The sequence below is a fragment of the Microcebus murinus genome, chromosome 5, assembly GCF_040939455.1.
Source record: "Microcebus murinus isolate Inina chromosome 5, M.murinus_Inina_mat1.0, whole genome shotgun sequence".
In the NCBI taxonomy this organism is placed as follows: domain Eukaryota; kingdom Metazoa; phylum Chordata; class Mammalia; order Primates; family Cheirogaleidae; genus Microcebus; species Microcebus murinus.
The window spans coordinates 75236059-75259409 of NC_134108.1; the positions used below are offsets into that span (position 1 = coordinate 75236059).

The 23351-nt window shown below is 32.7% G+C and overlaps 1 protein-coding gene across 1 annotated transcript in view; it reads right to left on the minus strand.

The window, feature by feature from the left end:
* Positions 1-23351, minus strand: part of MEI4 (meiotic double-stranded break formation protein 4) — a 143308-nt gene that overhangs the window by 34788 nt on the left and 85169 nt on the right. The window contains exon 3 of the mRNA XM_020287095.2: positions 19573-19704. Coding sequence (XP_020142684.2) covers positions 19573-19704 — 132 coding nt within the window. The remainder of the gene's footprint in view (positions 1-19572; positions 19705-23351) is intronic.

A 23351-nucleotide genomic window follows, 5' to 3' on the forward strand; every position in this document is an offset into this window, starting at 1 on the left:
CCAAACAACAGGGTGGGGGATTGAGGGGCACTAATTCTGTGTATACTGCAAGATGTAACAATTGCCCTCAAATTGTCAATGCTTAGTACTATAGTTTCACTGTATCCCACATAAACTCATCAAACCACTATGGCTAAGGGTACAGAATTCCAGACTGGGGTCAACTGGAAAACAAGTGCCACAAGTTGCTCTCCAACAGAGAAGTGGAGGTATTTACTGGAACCTAAGTACAAAACAACCAGGAACAAGACAATCCACATGGGCATTTTTGGGGAAACACAATTTAGTTCAATAATAATTTTCTCATGAAAGAATATGTGAAAAGAAAAAATCCAATTAAACAAAAATTAAATATTAAATTTAAAAAATACAGATCCCACAAGAACTGAATGACATTAGGAACAGTGTCCTAAATACAAGGAAGAAGAGCAAAACTCTGATAATAACTTACTAAAGAAACCAGAATAAACAGGGAAGAGATAGTTTGACATGTGCAGTGGCATGAAAGGATACATGTCCATTATGAAAAGTTGAAAGTCAATAAAAGATAAAAAGACAAACATACTGAATTATAGAAAGCATATATAAGGAGTAAAATAAAAATAGAATTTGGCAAAATGAGGAAAAATTATAAAAGAACTAAAATTCCAACATGAAAATTGGAATCACTTTGGAGATAATAAACTAAAGAATCAACATTACAGAAAATTGAATAAATGATGAAAAAAAGCCTTGAGAAAGTCACTTGATATTTAATAGGAAAGGACAAAGAAATGAAAATGGTGAGAAAAGATGATAATTGGAGCTCTAAAACCCTAATGACTGGTCTCTTCAAAGACATAATTTAAAAAAAATGTTTCCTCAAATGGGAAAAAAAGGAAACACAACAAGGATGCTGTTTTAAGGGCTCAGTGCATTCAACAAAAATTCTAAATCAAATCTATGGAGTTTTACTTTTGAATTTGAAAAATTTATCTTTAAAGCCATTTAGAAGTATAAACAGGAGCACCATCTGATAAAAAGCAGTTATAATAATTAGGTATTAAAATATATAATAAAGCTATGATAACTAAATTAGTATAGTAGTAGTATAAGAACTGACAGGCAAATGAACGAACATGTGTAACTAAGTATTTAATAAAGGAAACATCCAAACCAAAGGAATATGTTAGCTTTAGTAAACAATCACTGAGAAGCTGAGTTTTTTCACACTTATATTATCACCTCACTCCACATATCAATATACTTTCCAAATGTATTGAATAATGCACTCCTCCTCACAGACTCATACAGACACACAGACATAAAATTATTGACAGAAAGAGTTCTAAACTGTCTGAAAAGTAAGGATTGTCTTTGCGAGTCAGAAATAATACGAGAATCTGAAGACAAAAAAGATGACCTGACAGGGCAGAAGCTACCCCATCAAGAAAATTCGCCAATCCCTCCCGACCAACATCCTGGGTTTTACCTGACCACTTCTACACAAGGTAGACAAAGGCTGCTGTATGAACAACTGGAATTTGGGGTCTGAGACCACATAAACCAGAAGCCATAAAAAGGCATCATTAGTAGGTGAGTGGGGGAAGAAAACAAACCCAAAACTCAAAGAGCAAGAGAGGGTGAATTCCTGTCATTGGTTCCCAGTGAACAGAAAAAAAAAAAAAAAAAGGAAGAAAGTGTCTAAAACTTTGAAGTCATTAACCTACTCTCACACAGGCTGGAAATGTAGTTCACATCCAGTTTAAAATTCATACAGATTATCCTATTCCTTGAAGATTAATTAGTCATAGTTCCTAAAGCCATCTGTACCATCCATACTTGAGTGATCTTCTGGGAGGCAAGTGTGAACGTGTTGGACTCCCTTTTCATTTTCTAATATCATCAATATAATTCATTGCCTTTAACTTCTTTCCCTAATGGGTGGCAAAAATTGAGGGATGGATTCAGGCATGGTCACTTGTTATAAATACAACAATAAATATACTCTGATATATTCATTGAATAATTTAAATTTTAGAATCAAAAACAATTACCAAATTACTGATTATTATATATCCATTTAGTGTTTTATATTGACCACATCATTATTTAACATAATGATTTCAATTTGCAATATACACTTCTGAATAGATAAGCAGAAATTTCCAGAGCTGAGAAGCTTTTAATGAATTCACTAAGATTGCTCTAGATCTTCAAAAGATGGCTGAAATTAACCATGTGTTCATACATTGGTGGAATGCTTATTTTGTGTTTTTAAGGCTTTGAAAGATGTTTTACTGTGATCCTCCAATGTAGATTGAGAGCCTTTGTTGCAGGTATAAAAATAATTAGAAATTCCCAAACTATATTTTATAATATCCTTTGTGATCCTGAACTCTCTTTGTAAAGAATTATTAATATCATGATTCATAAAGATATGTATGGTCATTGTAACAAGAGAAAGACAGATTCATGAGCTGTTCTACTAAACATCTGTAATTTTGCTATGCTTTATGTTGGCATCTTCTCTATATAACCCTTGAAACACTCTCCAAACTAAAATATTGAAATGGCTAGAAAAGTAGTCATGATGCAATCTGTTTAAGGAGTATCTGTAAACCTCATGTTAGATTGGTTGCACTCTAAAGTCTTTATTCAACATCCTGGGGATAAAAATACCTACACTTAACCACTGGAAAAAAAAAAACACAACTACATTTGATTATAGAACTAGAATTTCCAAAGCCACTTAACTAGTTAGCAATAGAGCTACAACTATAGAAGCCAGGGCATTCAATTGGCACTCTGTTCTCTTTCCACACACTTTATCAATTCCATTACATTTCTGCCTTCTTCCAATATCAATTCATGAGTAAATTAATGATTACTTAACAACATTAACCCATCATTTATAAGACAGAACAAATAAGTTATTTTCATATTTTAAGTTGCATTGTTACAGCCTGTTCAGAAATAGCTTTTGAAATTGGAAAGTAGAGGCCATTACACTACAAGTATATCATGACATATGGCTTTTAGTGATAATCATCCTGGTGTTTATCTATGATACACTGATTATACCCTCTAGCATGAATTAGCTAGAGATTCAAAGGGTTGTTTTGCACAACAACTTCTTTAATAGATTTTTTTAAAAAATGACAGCTTTCTCCTCAGTTGGTTTTTCTCAACAGGCCTATGGCTTTGAATTGAAATAGCAGAAGGGTAATCGAAATTGCCAAATATTTACTGAGAATATTATGTCAATAGAGAAGTTTTGCAAAATAAGCTACCTTTGACATAAAGAAATCTTACTTTTAGACAAAAATAAAGCATTCAGTTATTTACCTAGCATTAATTTCTCACCAAAATCATCTAAATGGAAGATTTACTCCACAGAAATACTGTGATAGTGTTTCATTTTAAATAGTCACCACTTGCATGCTATTCAACCATAAAGCATTTATTTGAGATGAACAGTTTCTAAAACTTTAACTGGTTTCTAAAAGGCTAAGGGATTTTTTAAATCAACATCCTACTACCCTACAAACTTACAATAGTTGATTGTGTGAAACTCAGACTTAGAAAAAAACAAGACGTCTAATGTTTCTTAAGGATATCAGAGTTTATGTTTTGTTTGATTTTTTTTCCCTACTTCTTGTTGCCATGAAACTTTCTGCCAAACTGCTGCTTCGACTTAGGAGTCTTTGAATCTTGATTGATTCAGCATCCTTCCCAGTTTGTCTGAATGAAGTCTCAAAAATATTCAATGATAAATGTAAGTGAAATTATATGGAAAATAATGTGACATAGGATTTGCCTGGCTCTAAATTATTCTATGAGCTGCCTCTCTAAGTCTTCCCGAAGCTTTCCCAGAAAACTGAGTAATAGCACAGTTTAGCGAATGCTTCTTGATTTAAACCATTATTTCATTCTTGATTCAAACCACAATTTCACTGTCCTCTACATTTTGAAACATCAGTGTAATGTCTTTGCTCATTTTTTGTATCATAGTAATGCTAGCCTCATAAAATAAGTTGCCAAATGTTCCTCATCCTTCTAAGTTCAAGAAAAGACTTTGTAGAAGTGGTAGTATTTTTTCCTTAAGTTTTGGAATAATTTGCTAGTTATACCATCCTGAGTTTTCTTTGTTGGAAGGTTTGAAACCATGAATTCAATTTCTTTAATGGATGTAAGACTATCCAGGTTATCTATTTCTTCCTGAAGATTTGGTAGTTTGTATCTTTCAAAGAATTGATCCATCCCTTCTATTTTGTTGAATTTATGGGACTAGAGGTGTTCATAGTAACCCCTAATTATCCTTTTAACACCTGTAATGATGCCCATTTTCATTACAGACATCACTGGTAATTTGTATCTTTTTTTGCCCCCCAAATAACCAGCTTTTGGTTCATTGATTAGTTTCTATTATTTTATTCTTTTCAATACCCCTGATTTCTGCTCTTATAATTATTACTTTCTTCCTTCTGTGTTCCTTCTAAATTATTACTTTCTTCCTTCTCTTTTTTTTGCCCCCCAAATAACCAGCTTTTGGTTCATTGATTACTTTCTATTATTGTATTCTTTTCAATACCCCTGATTTCTGCTCTTATAATTATTACTTTCTTCCTTCCATGTGGTTTGGGCTTCTTTCTTGCTTTTCTAGTTTCTTACATTATTGGCTTGAGACCTCTGTTCAACACTAGTATAAGCATTTAAAGCTATAAATTTCTCTAATAATCATTGCTTTATAGGCATTTCATAAATTCTGATGTCATATTTTCATTTATTTCAAATATTTTTCTAATTTTTCTTGAGACTTTATCTTTGATTCATGGGTTATTTAGAAATATGTCATTTCATTTCCAAATAGTAGAGAGGTTTTCTAGATATCTTTGTTACTATTAATAGTTACTAGTTAAATTCTATTATGGTTAGAGAATAGCTCATACGTGATTTTATTCTTTAAAAATCTTGGTTAAGGTCTTTGTGGTACAGAATAAGATCTCAGTGCCTATTTAATGTGCATTTGCAAAGGCTATGCATTCTACTATTGTTGGGTGGAATGTGCTAGAAATGACACTTAGGTCAAGCTAGTTAATAGCTTTGTTCAGCCTTTGTATAATATTGTTGATTTCTAATTGTATTATCAATTATGGAGAGAAGAATATTAAAATTTTCTAGTATAAACTGTAGATTTAGCCGATCCTCCCTGCACTTTTATCAATTTTTGCTTCATGTGTTTTGGAGTTTCATGCACTTGTTAGGTGTGTATACATTTAAGATTATATTTTTTTGGTGAATGCATACTTTTGCCATTATGTAATGTCCCTTTTTTTTGATACAGTGTTTCATTCTGTTATCCAGGTAAGAACAGTGCTGTCATCATTGTGATGTCCCTCTTTATCCCTATTAACAGTCCTCATTTAGAAATATATATTTGCTGACAATAATATAGCCAGTCCAGTTTTCTCTGGTATGTATCTTTCTTCTTTTGGATTATTTAAATAATTTTTAGCTTCCTTTTTAATTTTTTTTTTGCAAAAGGTCTTTACATTTTTACTAGTTTGTTCTAAATATTAAAATGTACATTTTTTATCTTTCTCAGTGAATTGAGAGAGTTAATATTTTCCATTTTAATTAGAAGCCATACAACCAGATTCCTGATACCCTAAGCACTCCATATGTTATTTGTCATGTATGTTGCATTCACATCCACCAAATGGTTTCATCCTTGCTTCATTTGTCGTACATATTTTAATAAATGTAATAAAGCAACAAGATATACTATATTTACCCCAATATTAAGCATTTCTTTTGCTCTACCTTTATTCCTAAAGTTATAAGTTTTTCTGTCACCTCAATTCTCTTTAGTCTGAAGCATTTGTTTTAGCATTTCTTTCACAGAAGGGCCACTGAGAATGAATTATTTTAGTTTTCCTTCATCTAAAGCACATTTTTATCCTTATAAAGAATATTCTTACTAGCTATAGGATACCTGGTTGACAGTTCTTTGCTTTCAGCAACTTGATGTTTTCCAAAATCTTGAGGCCACAATGATTTCTGATGTGAAATGTGCAGTTACTTAAAATGTTTCCCTGAATGCAATGTGTCATTTTTCTCTGGCATCTTTAAAAAGAGAATAAATTATCTTTAATTTTCAAAAAGTTTATTTTTATGTGTCTGAATGAGATTTTGAGTTTATGTTCATGGTTCATTGAAAATCAATGTCTTTATGGTTTTCTCCAAATTTATAGTTTTTTGTCATTATTTTCTAATATACTTTTGTCACAATCTCTTTTACCTCTTCCTTAGGGACAATGGTATGTATGCTGTACCTTTTTTTTTTTTTTTTTTTTTTTTGAGACAGAGTCTCGCTTTGTTGTCCAGGCTAGAGTGAGTGCCGTGGCGTCAGCCTAGCTCACAGCAACCTCAGACTCCTGGGCTTGAGTGATCCTTCTGCCTCAGCCTCCCGAGTAGCTGGGACTACAGGCATGCGCCACCATGCCCGGCTAATTTTTTATATATATATTAGTTGGCCAATTAATTTCTTTCTATTTATAGTAGAGACGGGGTCTCGCTCTTGCTCAGGCCGGTTTTTGAACTCCTGACCTTGAGCAATCCGCCTGCCTCGGCCTCCCAAGAGCTAGGATTACAGGCGTGAGCCACAGCGCCCGGCCTATGCTGTACCTTTTGAAAATGTTTCACAGAATCTATTCCTAAGAATCCACAGAATCCCATTCCTAAGAATCTATTCAATTTTTTTCAGTATTATTATCTATTAAGATTCACTTTGATTGACCTATCTTTGTCCAGACTGACTTCTTTGTCATCTCTATTCTATAGGCTCATCTAGGGAATATTTTATTTCAGATATTGTATATTTTAGTTCTAAAGTTTACCTTTTTAAACATATATATGTTAAAATTATATACATATAACACAGAAATATGTATATATTCCCAATTTCTATGTTTAGAACTTCTATCATTTATTTCAAGAGTATGTTTACCTCAAAGAGCATGGTTATATTTGCGTTAAAGTCTTTGTCCAGTAATCTTAACATCTAAGTTATCTCAGGGATGATCTCTGATGATTGTCATTTCCCTTGAGAACTAGATCAACATTTTCCTGATTCTTAGTAATTGTTTATGTTGACAAATTTTGGATTGTATCCTAGATAATTTGATTATTATAATGTGAGATTTTTGGATAAAGGATGTTCGCTTGTTTTTTTTAGTGCAAAAGCAGTTACAGACAAGCTGTGTTCCAATAATAATTTACAAATGCAGGTGGCAGACCCCCAACCAAAATGGTTAGGTTTGGAGTACAAATTCTCTCTTGCCTTCTGTTGGTGGTGGTTTCATGGTCAGTTTACGATGTTTCTCTTGTGCAGTTTGGTTCTGTCCCATATGTGTGCCACTCGGGAGTTTGGGTTATGTGCAGTAGTTTATACAATTCAGTTTTTAAAGCCTCTGTTTAGTTGTTTGAAGTCTACCTCATACAGCTCAGGGTGAATCTGGAAATTGCATCCTTCATACACAGAATTGGGGATACCCTTTCTACAGGTCTCTCCTCTCCAGGGTTCACCTCTACCCTCTCCTGTTCCCAGGAGTCTCCTTACCTACTTTATGCCAGAGAGACTGGTTTTCTCTCAGAATTTTAACCATTCATGCTACTGGTGCACAGTTATATAACTGTTTCTGCACTCATTGCAAGGACTGGAAAAAAGATAAAAACAAAAACAAAAAAGTTCAAAGGATTTCTGCCATATTCTATAGCTCATAAAGATATTATTCCCAATCCTCTTGCCAGAAAGCTGTTTTTGTCAATGTTTTTGCTGCTCTAAGTACTGCAAAGTGCCTTGACTGGGGCAAAGTGCCTTGACTGGGGCCATGCTTAGATTAAAGCTGGGCGATAAAAGAGAGGAAAAAATAGGAACCATATTCCATGTGACTTTTTCTTTGTAGTTTTGACCTCATTAACAATTCACATACTTTTTTTTTTTTTTTTTTTAACATTTCGGAGTCCTCAGTTAGTTGATTTTTCTATATTTTCACCAAATTTTTAAGTTTTATTCAGTGAGGACATAGGCTACAATAGTTTATTCCATCTCATCCAGTAGCCTAAGTCATATTTTAGAATCTGAACTTTAAGAATTTAAAGTTTTATTCATTATGCAAAGGCAAAAATGTAAGTCAAGCAAAATTTATTTTCTGGCCTCCCATAACAAATCTCTCACTCCCTTTCATGGCTCAGTGCCATGGTCACACAAAGAAATTTAAACATCATAATCAGACTAATCTGGTACCTCTTCAAATGGTTTCTTACATATTTGTTGAATGTTTATGTTGAGGGAATGATGAACATCATAAGTTTACATACCTAGAGTAAAACAAAAATCTTTGTGGTGACCCAGACCTGTCTTCCACAAAAGACAGTTTAGAAAACATCTATTTTCAAACATAATACCTGAAAACTTATTCAAGATGGTTCTAATATAATTCTTTTTATAAGTATGTATTAATGTCAGTGAGGTTTTGCATTTTAAACTTTATACCTTGCTGAATAGTAATAAAAATAAGCCAAGCATGGTGGCATGCCCCTGTAGTCCCAACTACTTGAGTGGCCAAGGCAGGAAGATCATTTGAGGCCATGAATTTCAGACCAGCCTAGGCAAGATAGCAAGATTTTCTCTTAAGAGAATAATAGTAATAATAGTAGCAGCTAACAGCAACTGGGCACTTATGCCAAGCTTACTAAACAGAAATATGGATTACCTCATGAGACCCACAAAAACTACATAAGATAGATAGTACTGATATTCATATTTTAAGAAGAGAAAAACTAAGGCTTTAAAGCAGGGGTCCTCAAACTTTTTAAACGGGGGACCAGTTCAGTGTCCCTCAGACCATTGGAGAGCTGGACTATAGTTTTAAAAAAACTATGAACAAATTCCTATGCACACTGCACATATCTTATTTTGAAGTAAAAAAACAAACGGGCAAAAACACCCTCATATGGCCCACAGGCCATAGTTTGAGGATGCCTGCTTTAAAGGATTGTATGCTATTGTAACTTTTTATTTAATCCTTTAAATATATATTTGTAAAAGATAAAGACCTTTTAAAACAATACCACAATATTATCACATCTAAAATATTAATAATTCCTTAATATCACCATTTACAGTGTTCAAAATTTTCCCAATTGTCTCATCTATTTTTTGGTTTGTTAAAATCAGTATAAAAGTAAGATTTATATATAGCAGGAATTGGCAAATCTTTTCTGTAAAAAGCCAAATAGTATATATTGTACACTATGCAGGTCATATGGTCTCTGTTACAAATACTTACTTTGGTGTTTTAGTGTAAAACCATATGCTATGTTCCAATAAAACTTTATTTTGAAACAAGGTAGAAGGCCACATTTGGCCCATGAACCACAGTTCATTCACCCCTGATATGTGGCTTTAGGTTAATATAGTCTCTTTTAAAATATAGGCCCATTCTTCTTCTCAGTCTACCTTCTTTTTCTCATTATAATGCAATCTATTTGTTGAAGAAAATGAGTTGTTCTTCCTGTACAATCTGAGTTTTACCAATTGCATCTTCCTGATTAATTTAATATGCTCCTCTATTTCTGTATTGCCTGTAAGTTAGCAATTCATTCTAGAGCCTTCAGGTTTGATATGTTGACAAGACTACTTCAGAGGTCACACTACATTTTGCTACGAATCTAATTTCAAAGCTTATGTTCTTTGCCACATGATTTAGTTTACCCTTGAAGACTTTTCTTAAAAAGTTCTAGCATATAGGTGAGAAAACACATCTTGTTTCCAGTTAAGCTCACAGATGATAGTTTTTCTTAGCAAGTAGCAGTTTCAAAATGGCATTTAGTTATGTGAACTATTTTAGGCCAATAGTGTATTTTGGGGGAATTTTAAGACTTGTTTCATTCACACCTATTTATTACTTGAATCACAAACAGTGGTAAGGGAGAAAATTGTACAAAGCTGATCAAATAAAGTTCATTATCAGGAATTTCTTTTAAATTATTATTAAGTAAATCAAAATTTGAAAAGCCAAACTTCATGCAGAGGGCCTCTAATCTCTATTTTGTCCACTTGAGCACAGTTTGACACAAATTCTAATTCTGTTCTCCCTGATGGATTGATGACTGAGCCAGGCTTCCTAGATTTTAGATATGATCAAGATATGCATAGTTTCAGAAAAGAATATGGTTCCTATCTCAATAGAAATAGGTCAGCTGTTTCTTGCTCGGAGCTATGATTACTTTTCTCTTTATCTTCTTAAAAATGCTTATTTTATTGCTACATTTTGCCCTGATGTAGAAAATTAGTTTACCTTAGAGAAGTATAACTATGTATAGACTTGCTCCAGATTCAGGATCTTTAATTTGCATGTTCTATTTCAATTAATGAGTTGCTTAGCATTTATTTTACTTATGGAAAACAGACATCTGAAAAGTAAAAATGATTCCTGATGTAGGCTGCAGAGTTTTTGGGTTTTCTGCTGCTAATAAGCTTTTCTTCTAATTTTTAAAATTTATTTTCATGTAGAATTTTAATCTACTTTGTAAACATTAGGTCTCTGAAGTATTTAATATGAGTATGCAATATATTTAGATTTCACGCATCCTTATCAACATTCCAAAAGCATTATTCATTTTTAATAGCTTGGCTACTATACCCCCCAAAATGCTGATTAGATAGAAATATGAATTGCATCTAAGGAAAAAAAAATTTCGGCAAAAAAGCAATTAAAAGTTGAGGTTTCATATTAAATAAGTATACTTCTGATATCTAAGGATACTTTTTCTTTTCAATATAAAAATATTCAAGAGTACAAAAAGCATACATCTTGAGTACACATAATAAAGTGAAAACAAATTAATATTTTCTCATATTTACTTTAGATTCTGTCTTTTTAAAAGAAATTTTTAAAGTATAAAGCTAAAAAAATTTGTGTAAAAATTTTTTATATAATTTTTAAAAAATGGTATATTTGAATATCCTCCTTGGATACTTTACCCTTTCTTTTAACTCAATATTATGTTTTCAAAATCTATGACTGTTGATATACAAAATATATATCATATGCTTTAACTGCTATAGAATACTCATTTTTGATATATCACATCTAGCTACCTTTTAAAATAGACACGGTATTTCCAATTTTAAGATATTTATAAAGATGCTAAAATGAACACACTTGTATAGATCTCCTTTGTCGAGTGGACTTGCTGTATCTTAGAGGATATCCATATTTAATTTTGCCAGGTAATTAATTCCATTTCCCCACATAATCACTAGCATCTGATATTGTCATTAATTTTTTAAAAATATTGCATTAATATTAACCATATGAAACATCTTATTGTTTCTGTGATTTGAACTTCCCTGGTATAGGTGAGGTCAAGCAGCATTCATGTTAATTTGCCTTTTGGGTTTCTTCTCTTTCTCTGTCTTTTTCTTTGGAAGTTTTTTCATATCTTTAAGCCCATTTTTCTATTGGATTCTTGATATCTTTTTTTTATTGGTGTATAGTTCATTATTATATTTTAGTATTAATCTTGAATTTATTATAAATTTTATGTATCTTTTAATGGACATACCTTAAGGGCATTTACCATGTTAACAATTGAAATACACCTTTGCATAAACAACTTTCCTAGCATACTGAGAGCAAGTTGGAAGGAAGAAGACAAAGCTGCTGGTACTTATGGGGATATGCCCCAGGAGAAAGAAAAGAAGGCTAATGACCCCACCTACTTCTGTTCAATAGAATGTCCTTAGCAGAAAGCCCCTGGATAAAGAATTACTTATACTAAATAAACTCAGAATCGTTGTTCCTTGAAGACGGTTACTTAGGCTCTAAAATTCTCTGCATTATAAAAGAGATTTTTGCAGCTCCTTCTGAGTGAGAAACCCTGCAAAATCTCACTTAGGGACCTTATCTATTATTCTAAGCCAGAAAGACATGTCTCATATAAAAACAAGAACCTAGGGAACCACACAGGATGTCCCACATTTCTTGCTGCTTTATCTGTGCCCTTTGATTCTTTATTTCTTTGAAATTGTTAGTAAAGCTGATATTGAATAAGATCTTTCTGATTCATGGGATTCAATTTGACAGTCCAATCATGAGTGTTTGTTCATAAGTGTTGGTAGCTATTTTGTCAAGGCTAAGCCTTGTTTCTACATTCTCTCTCTCTCTCTCTCTGCCTGATTTTACTTGATATATTATAGAAACTATCTATCTTTCTACAGATTTCAGCTTCTTCACAAAATGCAATCTCTAACACCTTCCTCCTTGCTCTCATCTGAAAGCAACTGATAAGTTCTCTACTTTCCTAGCAACTGATCTAGGGATATTCCACTTCAGCCAGGGCATGGAAGAGAAATTAGATTTTACCTAGGAAAGCAGCACATAAAGTTTATAGATGGGATAGTGCTATGTTTTGTTTTGCTTTAAGGGGCCCCAGATTAGAGATGAGTTAGGATTCTTTAGCATCCACATAAAATATAAACTAAACATGCATGACTCTTTTTCCATGTCACCTTTCTTGAATAAGAAAAACATTACTTTGTTAACATTTAAAAATAAAATGTGTTGATAAACCAGCTCCTAATAGCACAAACTTTTAGTAGTGACTAATCAGAAGGCTGATTCTGTAAAAACTGCATACCACCTAGAAATCTAGAGAGACCTATAAACTTATTAATAAAATTCTCATAAAAACAGAAAAATTACTAAAACCAAGAATTCTTACAGATATATTCACCCTATGTATGCTCTGTAACCATTTGTTTACTGACTGTATCTTCCTAGATGTAGTTATTTAGATTGTATATGAAAAGAGGAAGAAAGTCATTCAAAAAAGGAGATGATCACAAAATTTTCCAATACAAAGTCCTAGTGGCATAACGATTTAAAACTTAAAGTCTATATATATATTTTACACTGCTGGCGGGACTGCAAACTAGTACAACCTCTATGGAAAGCAGTACAGAGATAACTCAAAGAACTTAAAGTAGAACTACCATTTGGGTAGATTGATTCAGCAATCCCACTACTGGATATATTCACCCAAAATAAAAAAAGACATTCTATAAAAAAGACATATGCACTCAAATGTTTATAGTAGCACAATTCACAATTTCAAAGATGTGGAAATAACCCAAGTGCCCATCAATACATGAATGGATTAATTAAATGTAGTATATATATATATCATGGAGTACTACTCAGCCATAAAACAAAATTGTGAACTAACACCTCTTATCCTGGATGGATCTGTAGCCCATTCTTCTAAGAATTGAAAAACGAACACCACATGTATTCATCATTAAATTTGAACTAATCGATCAACACCTATGTACACATATGGAAATAACATTCATTGGAAATCAAACAGGTTGGGGGCAGGAGGGGGTTGTTAAAATCACACTTATGGGTAAAATGCACACTGGGTGATGGGCACACTTATAACTTTGACTCAAGTGGTACAAAACCAATATTATGTAACCAAATCATTTGAAATAAAATAAATGAAGTCAATATTTTGATTTTGTACTCAGTTTTGACTAGCCAAACAGTGTAGGCCCTTAGAAAACCAATAAGTCAGCAGTCTATGGAATCCTACAGGAACTATTTTTTGAAAGTTATTTTCAAAATAAAGAGAAAACCAAGTGATTATGTCTTAAGATGGTAAATATAAAATAATCATGATGAGAAAATTCAGTCACTCCAAAAAACTGACAGATACAGACTCTTAATTTTAATCAATTGATAAAGAAAAGGTTCTAAACAGGGGAAATACAAAATAAATCTTTCTCAAGATATTAGGAATCTTTTATTTTTAGCATCACATAAACTATTTTTTCAAGACACAAGAAAACCTTATTCAATGAACACAGCTAGAGAAAAAAAAGATACCAGGATAAGAGGAGAGAATTTTACCTTTAAAAAACCTGATTCATGGTCACCGGATGTAGAGAATATATAAATATATTAAATTCGACAAAATATATTATCTAATTTTACTGCTACAAAGTAAGTGGGACAATACACATACCAGTTATAGAAGACAAATTAATATAAACGATGTCAGCAAAATACAAAAATCTGAGATGGTTAGTCAGTAACAGAAACTACTGCATAGTTTACATGCTCTCTGGACTTACACTTCCTGGTTCCAATAAATTGGTGCTGTGCTTACTATGACTGTTGGAAGGCTACTTAAATTCATTAGTCCTAATTGCTCTCTTTTGTAAAATAGGAGCAAATGTAGTTTGGAGAATAACATATAAAATAAAAATTTAAATTAGATATACAAATCTATTAGAAATTGAATCAGATTCATATAGAATATGATGTATACACATACATATATATATATACAATAATTTTTTAATTAGTGGCTATTTAGAAAATTTTGCATCATTAAAAACATTGTTCTTCAGAAATTTCTTAGTGACATCTTGGTATTCATTATATTAACACAGAAATAAAGTCTTTAAAATGAGCTAAATGAGTATAAAAGCACTGAGAAAAATTATATTTTAGGTTCAAAAATGTTAGTTTTTAAAAAGCATATTTTAATTGAGACAAAATTTATATAAGTCCAATGCCCAGACTTTAAGTGCACATTTTGATCTGTTTTGACAATTGCATACACCCACATAACTGCACATCAAGCCATCCCCCATCCTGAGTCAACCACTATTCTGGTGTCTTTCAGTATACATTAGTTTTGGCTATTTTAGGACTTCACAGAAACGGAATCTTACCATTCATGTTCTTTTGTGTCTGGCTTATTTTGCTTAGCACAGGCTTTTAAAAAAATTCATCCATAATGTTGTATGGTTCAATTCATTTTATGGTTGAGTAGTATTCCACTGCACATATTTATGAGAATTTGTTTGATTCTCCTGCTACTGGATATATGGCTTGTTTTCAGATTGATACTCTTAAAATTAAAGATGCTATGAACATTCATGTACGATTCTTCATGTAAACATAGCTGTTGAATTGCTTAGCCATATGTTAAGTGTATGATTAACTTTCTGAGTAACTGCCAGATTGTTTTACATCTCACCAGCAATTTATAAGTTTAGTTTGATCCACAACTCTGCCAAGATTTGGTATTGTTAGTCTTTTTAATTTTAGTCATCCGCATAGTTGTGCAGTGCATTTTCCTGATACATGCATTATTCATGTCCCTATTATCCACTCATATATCTTCTTTTATGAAGGTTCTATTAAAATATTTTGCCCTTTTTATATTCAGTTGTTGATCCATTCCTTCACAATTGCACTATCTTAAAACATGTCTAAAATCAACTGGCCAATTGAATATGGCTCTATTTCAGGATTGTTTGACAGCTTTTTGGTAAATTTTCAAGGATTTTCTATGTCCCTGATCATATTGACTCTAAGCATAGATAGTTTTATTCCTTCCTTTTCAAGAGGGCAGTAGTGTTATTGCACTGGCTAAGATCTTTAGTACAGTGCTAAATTGAGATGATGAGAGAAGATATCCCTGCTTTATTACCAATCTTGGGAAAAAAGCATTCAGTCTTTCACCACGGCATATGGTATCTATAGGTTTTCCATGGATACCCTTTATCATGTTAAGAATGCTTCGTCTATTCCTATTTTGGTATTCCTATTTTTGAACAGCCATTAGTAGGTGGTAAATTTTGCCAATTGCATTTTCCACATATACTGAGGTCATGTGGTTTTCTTTATAAGTCTGTTAATATGGTGAGTTGTATTATTTTATGAATGTGAAAACAATGTTGTATTCCCAGGATGAGTCCTACTTGATTATCAAGAATTATTATTTTTACATATTTCTGGATTCCATTTCCTAATATCTAGTAACGATTCTCACTTCTATGTTCATGAGAGATATTGGTCTAAGTTTTTAGATTTTTTTCTTTTAATGTCCTTGTCTAGTTTTGATACTGGGGTAATAATGCTGGCCTCATAAAATGAATTAGGACCTGTTCCCTATTCCTTTCTCTCTTAAGAGTTTGTGCAAGTATAGTATCATTTCTGCTTTAAATGTATGAGAGAATTCATTTGGCCCAGGAGTTTTCCTTGTGGTGAAGTTTATAATTGTAAATATATTTAGCCAACAAAGAGTAATTTAGGTTTTAAACTTCTTCCTTAATCAGTTTTGGTAATTGGTATCTTTCAAGGAATCTGTATGTGTAATATAATTGGCAAAGATGATTTCATATTTATATTTACTTACATAAGTTTAACAGGTTTATTGAGACATATATATAGAGAGCTTTCATTTTTATGTTGAAATCTCCTATTCCCTTCATTACTTCAATTTTCTATGAAATCTTTTAACATATTTATAATAGTTGTTATGATGACCATCTGTTAGTTCCATTATTTCTGGATCTATTTCTACTAATTGATTTTTTCCTCAAGGTTATAGGTTATACATTCTTGCTTCTTCACATGTCTCATAATTTCTGAATGAATACTAGACATTAATGGTATGTTGTTGAGTTTCTGTACTATGTTTTTCCAGCAGGGGTTAATTCAGTTGTAAATCAGCAAGATCCTTTCAAGGATTGTTTCATATTCCCCTCTGCGCCTCCATTCAGATTACTTCAATGTTTCCTCAAATTCAATATATCCAAACTCAACTTATTTCTATCCACCACAAGCATTCTTTCAGTTACCTAATTCTTCTTAGTGATATTATTTTCCTATTGCTCAGTTTTGCAATATCTTTTGCTCATTGATTCTCCTCTTTCCTTCACATTAACACTTACTTAAATCCACTGGATAACACTGCTGATACACAGTGGTTATCTCTATTCCTACTTGTGGGAGAGTTACTGCATTAAGAGTCCCCAAATAGCCTCCTGTATTCACATCCTTTGTCCTTTAACTTTGTATTTCCTCCTACTCTGATTCATCACTTATTAATATGTTACTGAATCTCTGAGCCTTATTATAATGAACACTTTGGACTAACTATATCAATAGTCATTCTATCACCCTTAGTAAAGCAAACATGCTGAAAGGGCATAAAAAGGCATTTTCTATACTTCCTTGTTGGTGAAATCTGAATATGTTGTTGGTTCACTAAACAAATCCATTCACAAAAACATTTTAGTTGAAACTAAATCACATAGTGAGACAAATAAAGCAATGGGCATACATTTGGCTGTTGTACATCAAAACAGGATTTTGTTTTTCTGGACTCCAAGAAGTAGCAGCTTCTTGATTTAGCAGGAAGTTTCCTGGTCATGAATGCAAAGGTAGCAATTTTTTTGGCAACCTAATTCTGCTGTGTGGCTGTGAGAGTCCTTCATATAAATATAGCCTAGAGTCTCTTTCTTTAACCCTCCCAACAATTTCGGAGCTATTCATGAATCTTTTTCTACTTAAATTGGCTACAGTGTATTCTGTTGTCTACTATTAAGAAGGGTAATAGTTCCTCATCTTTAAACAATACAGTGTTTCCCCGAAAATAAGACCTACCTATAAAATAAGCCCTAGCAGGATTCCTAAGCATTTGAGTAATATAAGCCCTACCTCCAAACCTAGTGATGGGTGTGGCTACGTATCTGCACAACCCATGCATTTCATCGTGGAGCAGTAAGGAATACAAGCAGCCCTTCTCATTTGCCCCATGAGAGCTCTATTGCTTGACATAAGAGATTGGGGCCAATGGTTCTACAGGAAACAGAGTTGCAAGAAATTCAGGATGGAATTCGGGGTTTGGAGAGTTATGATGATGTTCCAGAAGAAGACGACTTAACTATATTTGAATAAATGTAGATTGTTGTACCATACTTAAAAAAAAACACATCGCCTAAAAATGAGCCCTAGGGTGTCTTCTTGAGGAAAAATAAATATAAGACCCTGTCTTATTTTCGGGGAAACACGGTACTAACATCTTGAAGAGTTGTAAAAGGATTGACTGTGATAGTCCACATAAAGCAACTTAACACATATACCTGCCAAAAAATAGTTGTGTTATTGTTATTCCTACTTTTCTTACTATTATTTTAAAGTAACTTAATAGTCTAAATGCCTGGTATGAATTATGGATTTAGCATATGTTCTTTCTACAATTTTGCTTAAGTTGTTTAAACACTCTAAGCTTTGGTTTCCTTATCTATAAACTAGGTCATTTAATCTATATAAACTATAAACAAAAGTATAACAACTTCATGAGGCTATTGTGAAAATTAAATGAGAATATATACATACAATTTTCCTTTCTTATTGTTACTTTCTAAACAAATAATCTAATTTAATTAAACTCATTTTCTACATTGCTTCCTGTTGTTAAATGCTAAGATCTCACCTTGCTTCCTCAGAATCCTTGTCACACTTCTTGTTAAATAATATCCCAATGCCTGTACATTCTGTTATCCATTGCTTATTCAATTCAAATCCATTTCTCAAGGTCCTCCTTTTCCATAAATTATTTGTGGGGATTTGGAACCTACCATATCATGTTCCTTGATCTTGGAACTCCTACAAATAGCACCAAGCATTTTAACACTTTACTCTTTTTAAATTAGTCAATGTGGCTTATTTCTGTCTCTTTGAGATAAGTGACAATGACTTTCCCTTTTAATATCTAATAGACCTCTTAAGGGAGTTCAGTATTTAGTAGTCACTTGAAAAATTGCTGACTAGATGATATACCATTTCATACACTGAATTCAATTAGATTATATAATATTTTTAGAATATTTCATTAAATATAGAGAAATTAGATGTAAGTACTTGGTTAAAAGCCATTTAAAATTATATATGTATTTTTTAATTAAATTTCTTTCTACCAAAATATTTCTACATGTCTCTGATTTCCCTTAATTGTGCTTTTTAATTCTACCATAGAGATGGCAAGACTATTAAATGATCTGACAAAGTGAACATATGTAATAAACCCATGTCAACATTAAAATATGGAAATGATTTATGTTCCTTCTATACATTTTCAGGAGTGATATATAGACCTTTGTACAGATTAAAGGGCTTAGAACACTGGTTTTCAATCTTGGTGTAAACTGGAATCACCTAGAGTGTTTTAACAATATCAATACCTGTATGACAAACCCAGAGACCCCCTATTTAATTTAATTGGCATACTGCTTGGTAACAGGATACTGAAAAGTTAGCCAGATGATTCTCCTGAGCAATTAGGAATGAGAACCACTGGTTAGGGACTATACTCCATTTAGGATCCTCTCCAGTTCACTTTTCTCTCACTTCTTTGCTTTAGGAACATGATGCCTGGAGGGATTTAAGGCCTCATCTAGGTACTCTTTTGCTCTCTGTCACCAATGGCACCTTTGACACGTATATACAAGTAATAATAAGATGGTTTTATTTTGAAAATTATTTTCTACAAGTATCTTTCTGTACTTTTAGTAGGCAGTAATCGTACCCACATACATTAGAGATAAAAGTAATAACTAAAATAGCAGCTTTGCAAAAAGAGAGGGGAGGAAAAAGGAAAAGAAAAGCCTATAGCTACATTAACTATAAATGAGAGCTAGTTTTAAGTTACACGTACCTGATTGACAGCTCCCAGATCAACAGCAAAGCTATTTACTTCTGATAGAAGCAGGGGTATAATAGATTTTCTCAACAAGCTGCAATGTCCTAGGGTTACGAGATTACGAGAAACATAATGCTGCACCTGAAACTAAAGATAAAAATGAGTAAGTTTCTACTTTCCATCAAGTTAAAATGAATTTAATAGGCATTTTCTAAGACTTCACTATTGAGCTAAATGCTGAGGGGAATATAAAAAGTGTCAAAAAAATTCTGGGTCAGTCTCAAGCAAAAGTATAATATAGACAAATTATAATAATATAGACAAAGTTTTCTACAGTATTTAATATTTTTAAATGAGAGACAAGGTGCTAAATTGGAAGTTTTAGCTGAAATAGCAAAATATAATAGTTTAGGTGATAGACTATATACAGAATGAATAAAGGAGAGGATAAAAAAGATACTGAAGCTCCTACTTACTAGATGAATAGTAGATGACTGATAGACAGATAGATGGCTACAAACAAAAGGATGGGAGGAGAAGGTTTGAAGATGCATTTGGGGAGACTTACTGGTGCTCTATAAGTCCAACCTCCATGTTGGGGAAGGATGTGTAGGAGAAACTTCCCTATTTGCCACAAGTCACAAGTAAAGAGCTTCAGAGTGATGAGAAAAAATGTGAAGCACTCTGAATTTTCTACAGGCAACATAAGTACTAACCATTAAATAAATTTAAAAGGTCAGTGGGAGATAAAGTACATCCTATAGTTATTAGGAGAGAGGCCATTTGATTATTAATTATGTTAAGGTATGTATAACACATAGCTGGAATTTCACTAAATCTATGTTAAACATAGCTGGGAGAAAAAAAGGATCTGACAAGGATCTCAAAACACAGAAACAGTCATAAATTTGTCATCTGTATGAGTTTAAAATCATGCTGAGAAGACATAGCTTTAAATGCTAAATAAATAATGCTATGTGAAACTAGGAAATGTCACCTCTGTGTCCCTTAGGATGAACACTTATATGTCTCAAATTGATATTTTAATAATACATATTAATTTTTAAAGTTAATAATAAGAAAGAGAAGGGATTATAGACTTCAAGAGAAATGTCTATTATAAATCTGGACATGCATAATTAGCTCTTAATAATAGTACTGTAAATCAACTTACCAACTTAATGCTAAAACACATCAAGTTCTTACCAGAGTAAATCACAGATTTATTTATCATTATTTCTTTTTTTTAATTTCAGCATATTATGGGGGTTTGGCTAAGATTCGTCAAAACCTTCATAACTCCAGTACCATTTATTAGATTTCAGATTTTTACATTTTTATGTTTGTACCTAAAAAAGAGTGGATGCTTATCTAAGCTCTAAAAGACTTCTGTTGGGTATTTTACTGATGCTTTGTATACTTACCTCCTTTCTCAATATTTAATACTTTAGGGAATGACTTAAAGAAAAGTTTTGAGTAAAATAGTAGAAACTTTAATGAACATCAAATACTGGGAAGATTCACAGCAAATATGACATCTCCAAGACACATAGTAACCAATCTGTCCAAAGTAAAAATGAAGGAGAAAATTCTACAAGCAACAAGACAAAAGCAACAACTGACCTACAAAGGAAAACCCATAGGGTTAATGGCAGATTTCCCAGTGGAAACCTTACAAGCCAGCAGGGAGTGGGAAACCATCTTCAATCTTCTTAAACAGAACAACAGGCAACCTAGAATCTCATCTCCAGAAAAACTGTGTTTCACATGTGATGGAGAAATTAAGCCTTTTCCAGATAAGCAAACACTGAGGGAATCTGTCATGATCAAATTGTCCTGCAGGAAATACTTAGCACAGCATTATACAGGAATCAGCAGTGTAAAATGACCCACAAAAGCTAAAGCGCACAATTGTTATAAAACAATAGCAGAAGAGAAGAAACAAAGCAACAAGGTACTACCAAACATGAAGAACAGAACAGCATCCCATATATCAATTCTCTCTCTTAATGTTAACAGTTTAAATGTATCACTCAAAAAAGACAGGCTGGCTAAAGGGATTAAAAACACAACCCAAAATTTACTGTCTCCAGAAAACACATCTTAACCACAAGGATGCACACAGACTCAACGTGAAAGGATGGAAAAAAATATTACATGCAAATGGAAACCAAAAGAGAACACGCACAGCCATTTTTGTTTTAGATAAAATCAATAAAATTTTTTAAAAAGACAAAGAATGTCACTATGTAATGGTGAAGGGAGAAGTTCAACAAGATATAATAATCCTAAATATATACGCAACTAACATAGCAACTCTGAGATACATAAAGTAAATTTTACAAGAGCTAAGCAAAGAAATAAATAGCAGCATCATAATTGCAGGAGACTTCAACATCCCACTGTCAGCTACACAAATCATCGAAACAGAAAATAAATAAACATTAGACCTAACCAGATCCTACCAAATAGAATAGCAGATACTTACAGAATATTCGATCCCCAAAATACTGAATATACATTGTTCTTATCAGCACATGGGACATTCTCCCAGTTTGATCATATGTTATGGCCACGCCACAAAACAGTCTTCAACAAATTCAAAAAAATTGAAATCATACGATATAAAAATAATAAATAAAAGAGACTTTAGAGAGTTGACATAAAACCATGACGGTTATTATGGGGTTAGGTTTACAGAGCCGAACATTACCTGAGTCAAATTTCCTAGCTCCACTATTTGTCAGTTTGTACTATCAACTTTCTTATACTTTTATGTCTCAGTTTCCACATCAGTAAAATGGTGACTGTGATAGTATCTGCTTCATAGAGTTGTTATGTATATTAAGTTAGACAGTGAAAATGCCTAGTGACAGGCACCTAGTAAGTAATCAATAGGTGAAATGTTATAATTTAGGATGATAATATAAAAGCATTGAAGGTTATATAATATAAATTTAATTCACTGACCTTTGAAAAGTTAAATATCACAAAAAAATCTATTTTTCTAGAATACAATTGCTTTAGAAAATATTGCTGAAAATTTCATAATGAGCTTTTCCACAGTATGGCTATGAACTATCTCCCAACATGATTGACGTTCACACAAAGGCTATATGACCATAAATGTGGTTTAAAATTCTGTGAATATTAGTATAAAAATGGCTTCTATTTTTCCTTATATTTTAATTGACACTTGCCCTTTTGTAAATACAGTGGAACTTTTCAGAAAGGCCAGGACTGACAACAATATTATATGTGAGGCTATTGTGACTGAAACAGTAGAAGGACTCCCTCAACACCCATGCCAATTTTTTTCAATCACATCATCCTGTATTTGATTTAGAAGTGCAATATGGGGGAAGTGAAATAGGCAGGGTATACATTTTGCTGGTACATATTGTAGCAGAGGTGTCACAGTCATTGTTCGTCCTGCAACTGGGTTCAGAGGCTACCTAATTATGCAGGTTCTTAATCAGGGCATAAGCAGTATCTACCTTAAGTGGCCTGGCTTAGGGAGTTATTCCTGTAAACTCAGCATTCCCAAAGGTGCTTTTACCTATATGTTCACCTAGAGGATTCACAGGGCTTTGTGACATGTTAAAGTCCTGAAATATACAGGGTTTGAAATTCCTACCACGTGCCCAATTAATTTGTCTATATAAACTGTGCAGAAGTTAGAAGGATCTTGAAGAATGGCAATGAATTATCATAATTTTAATTAAGTGGTGTTTTGAACTGCACAGTGCTGTTATTCCAGATATAGTTACTTTCCTGGAAGGAGCAACACTGTC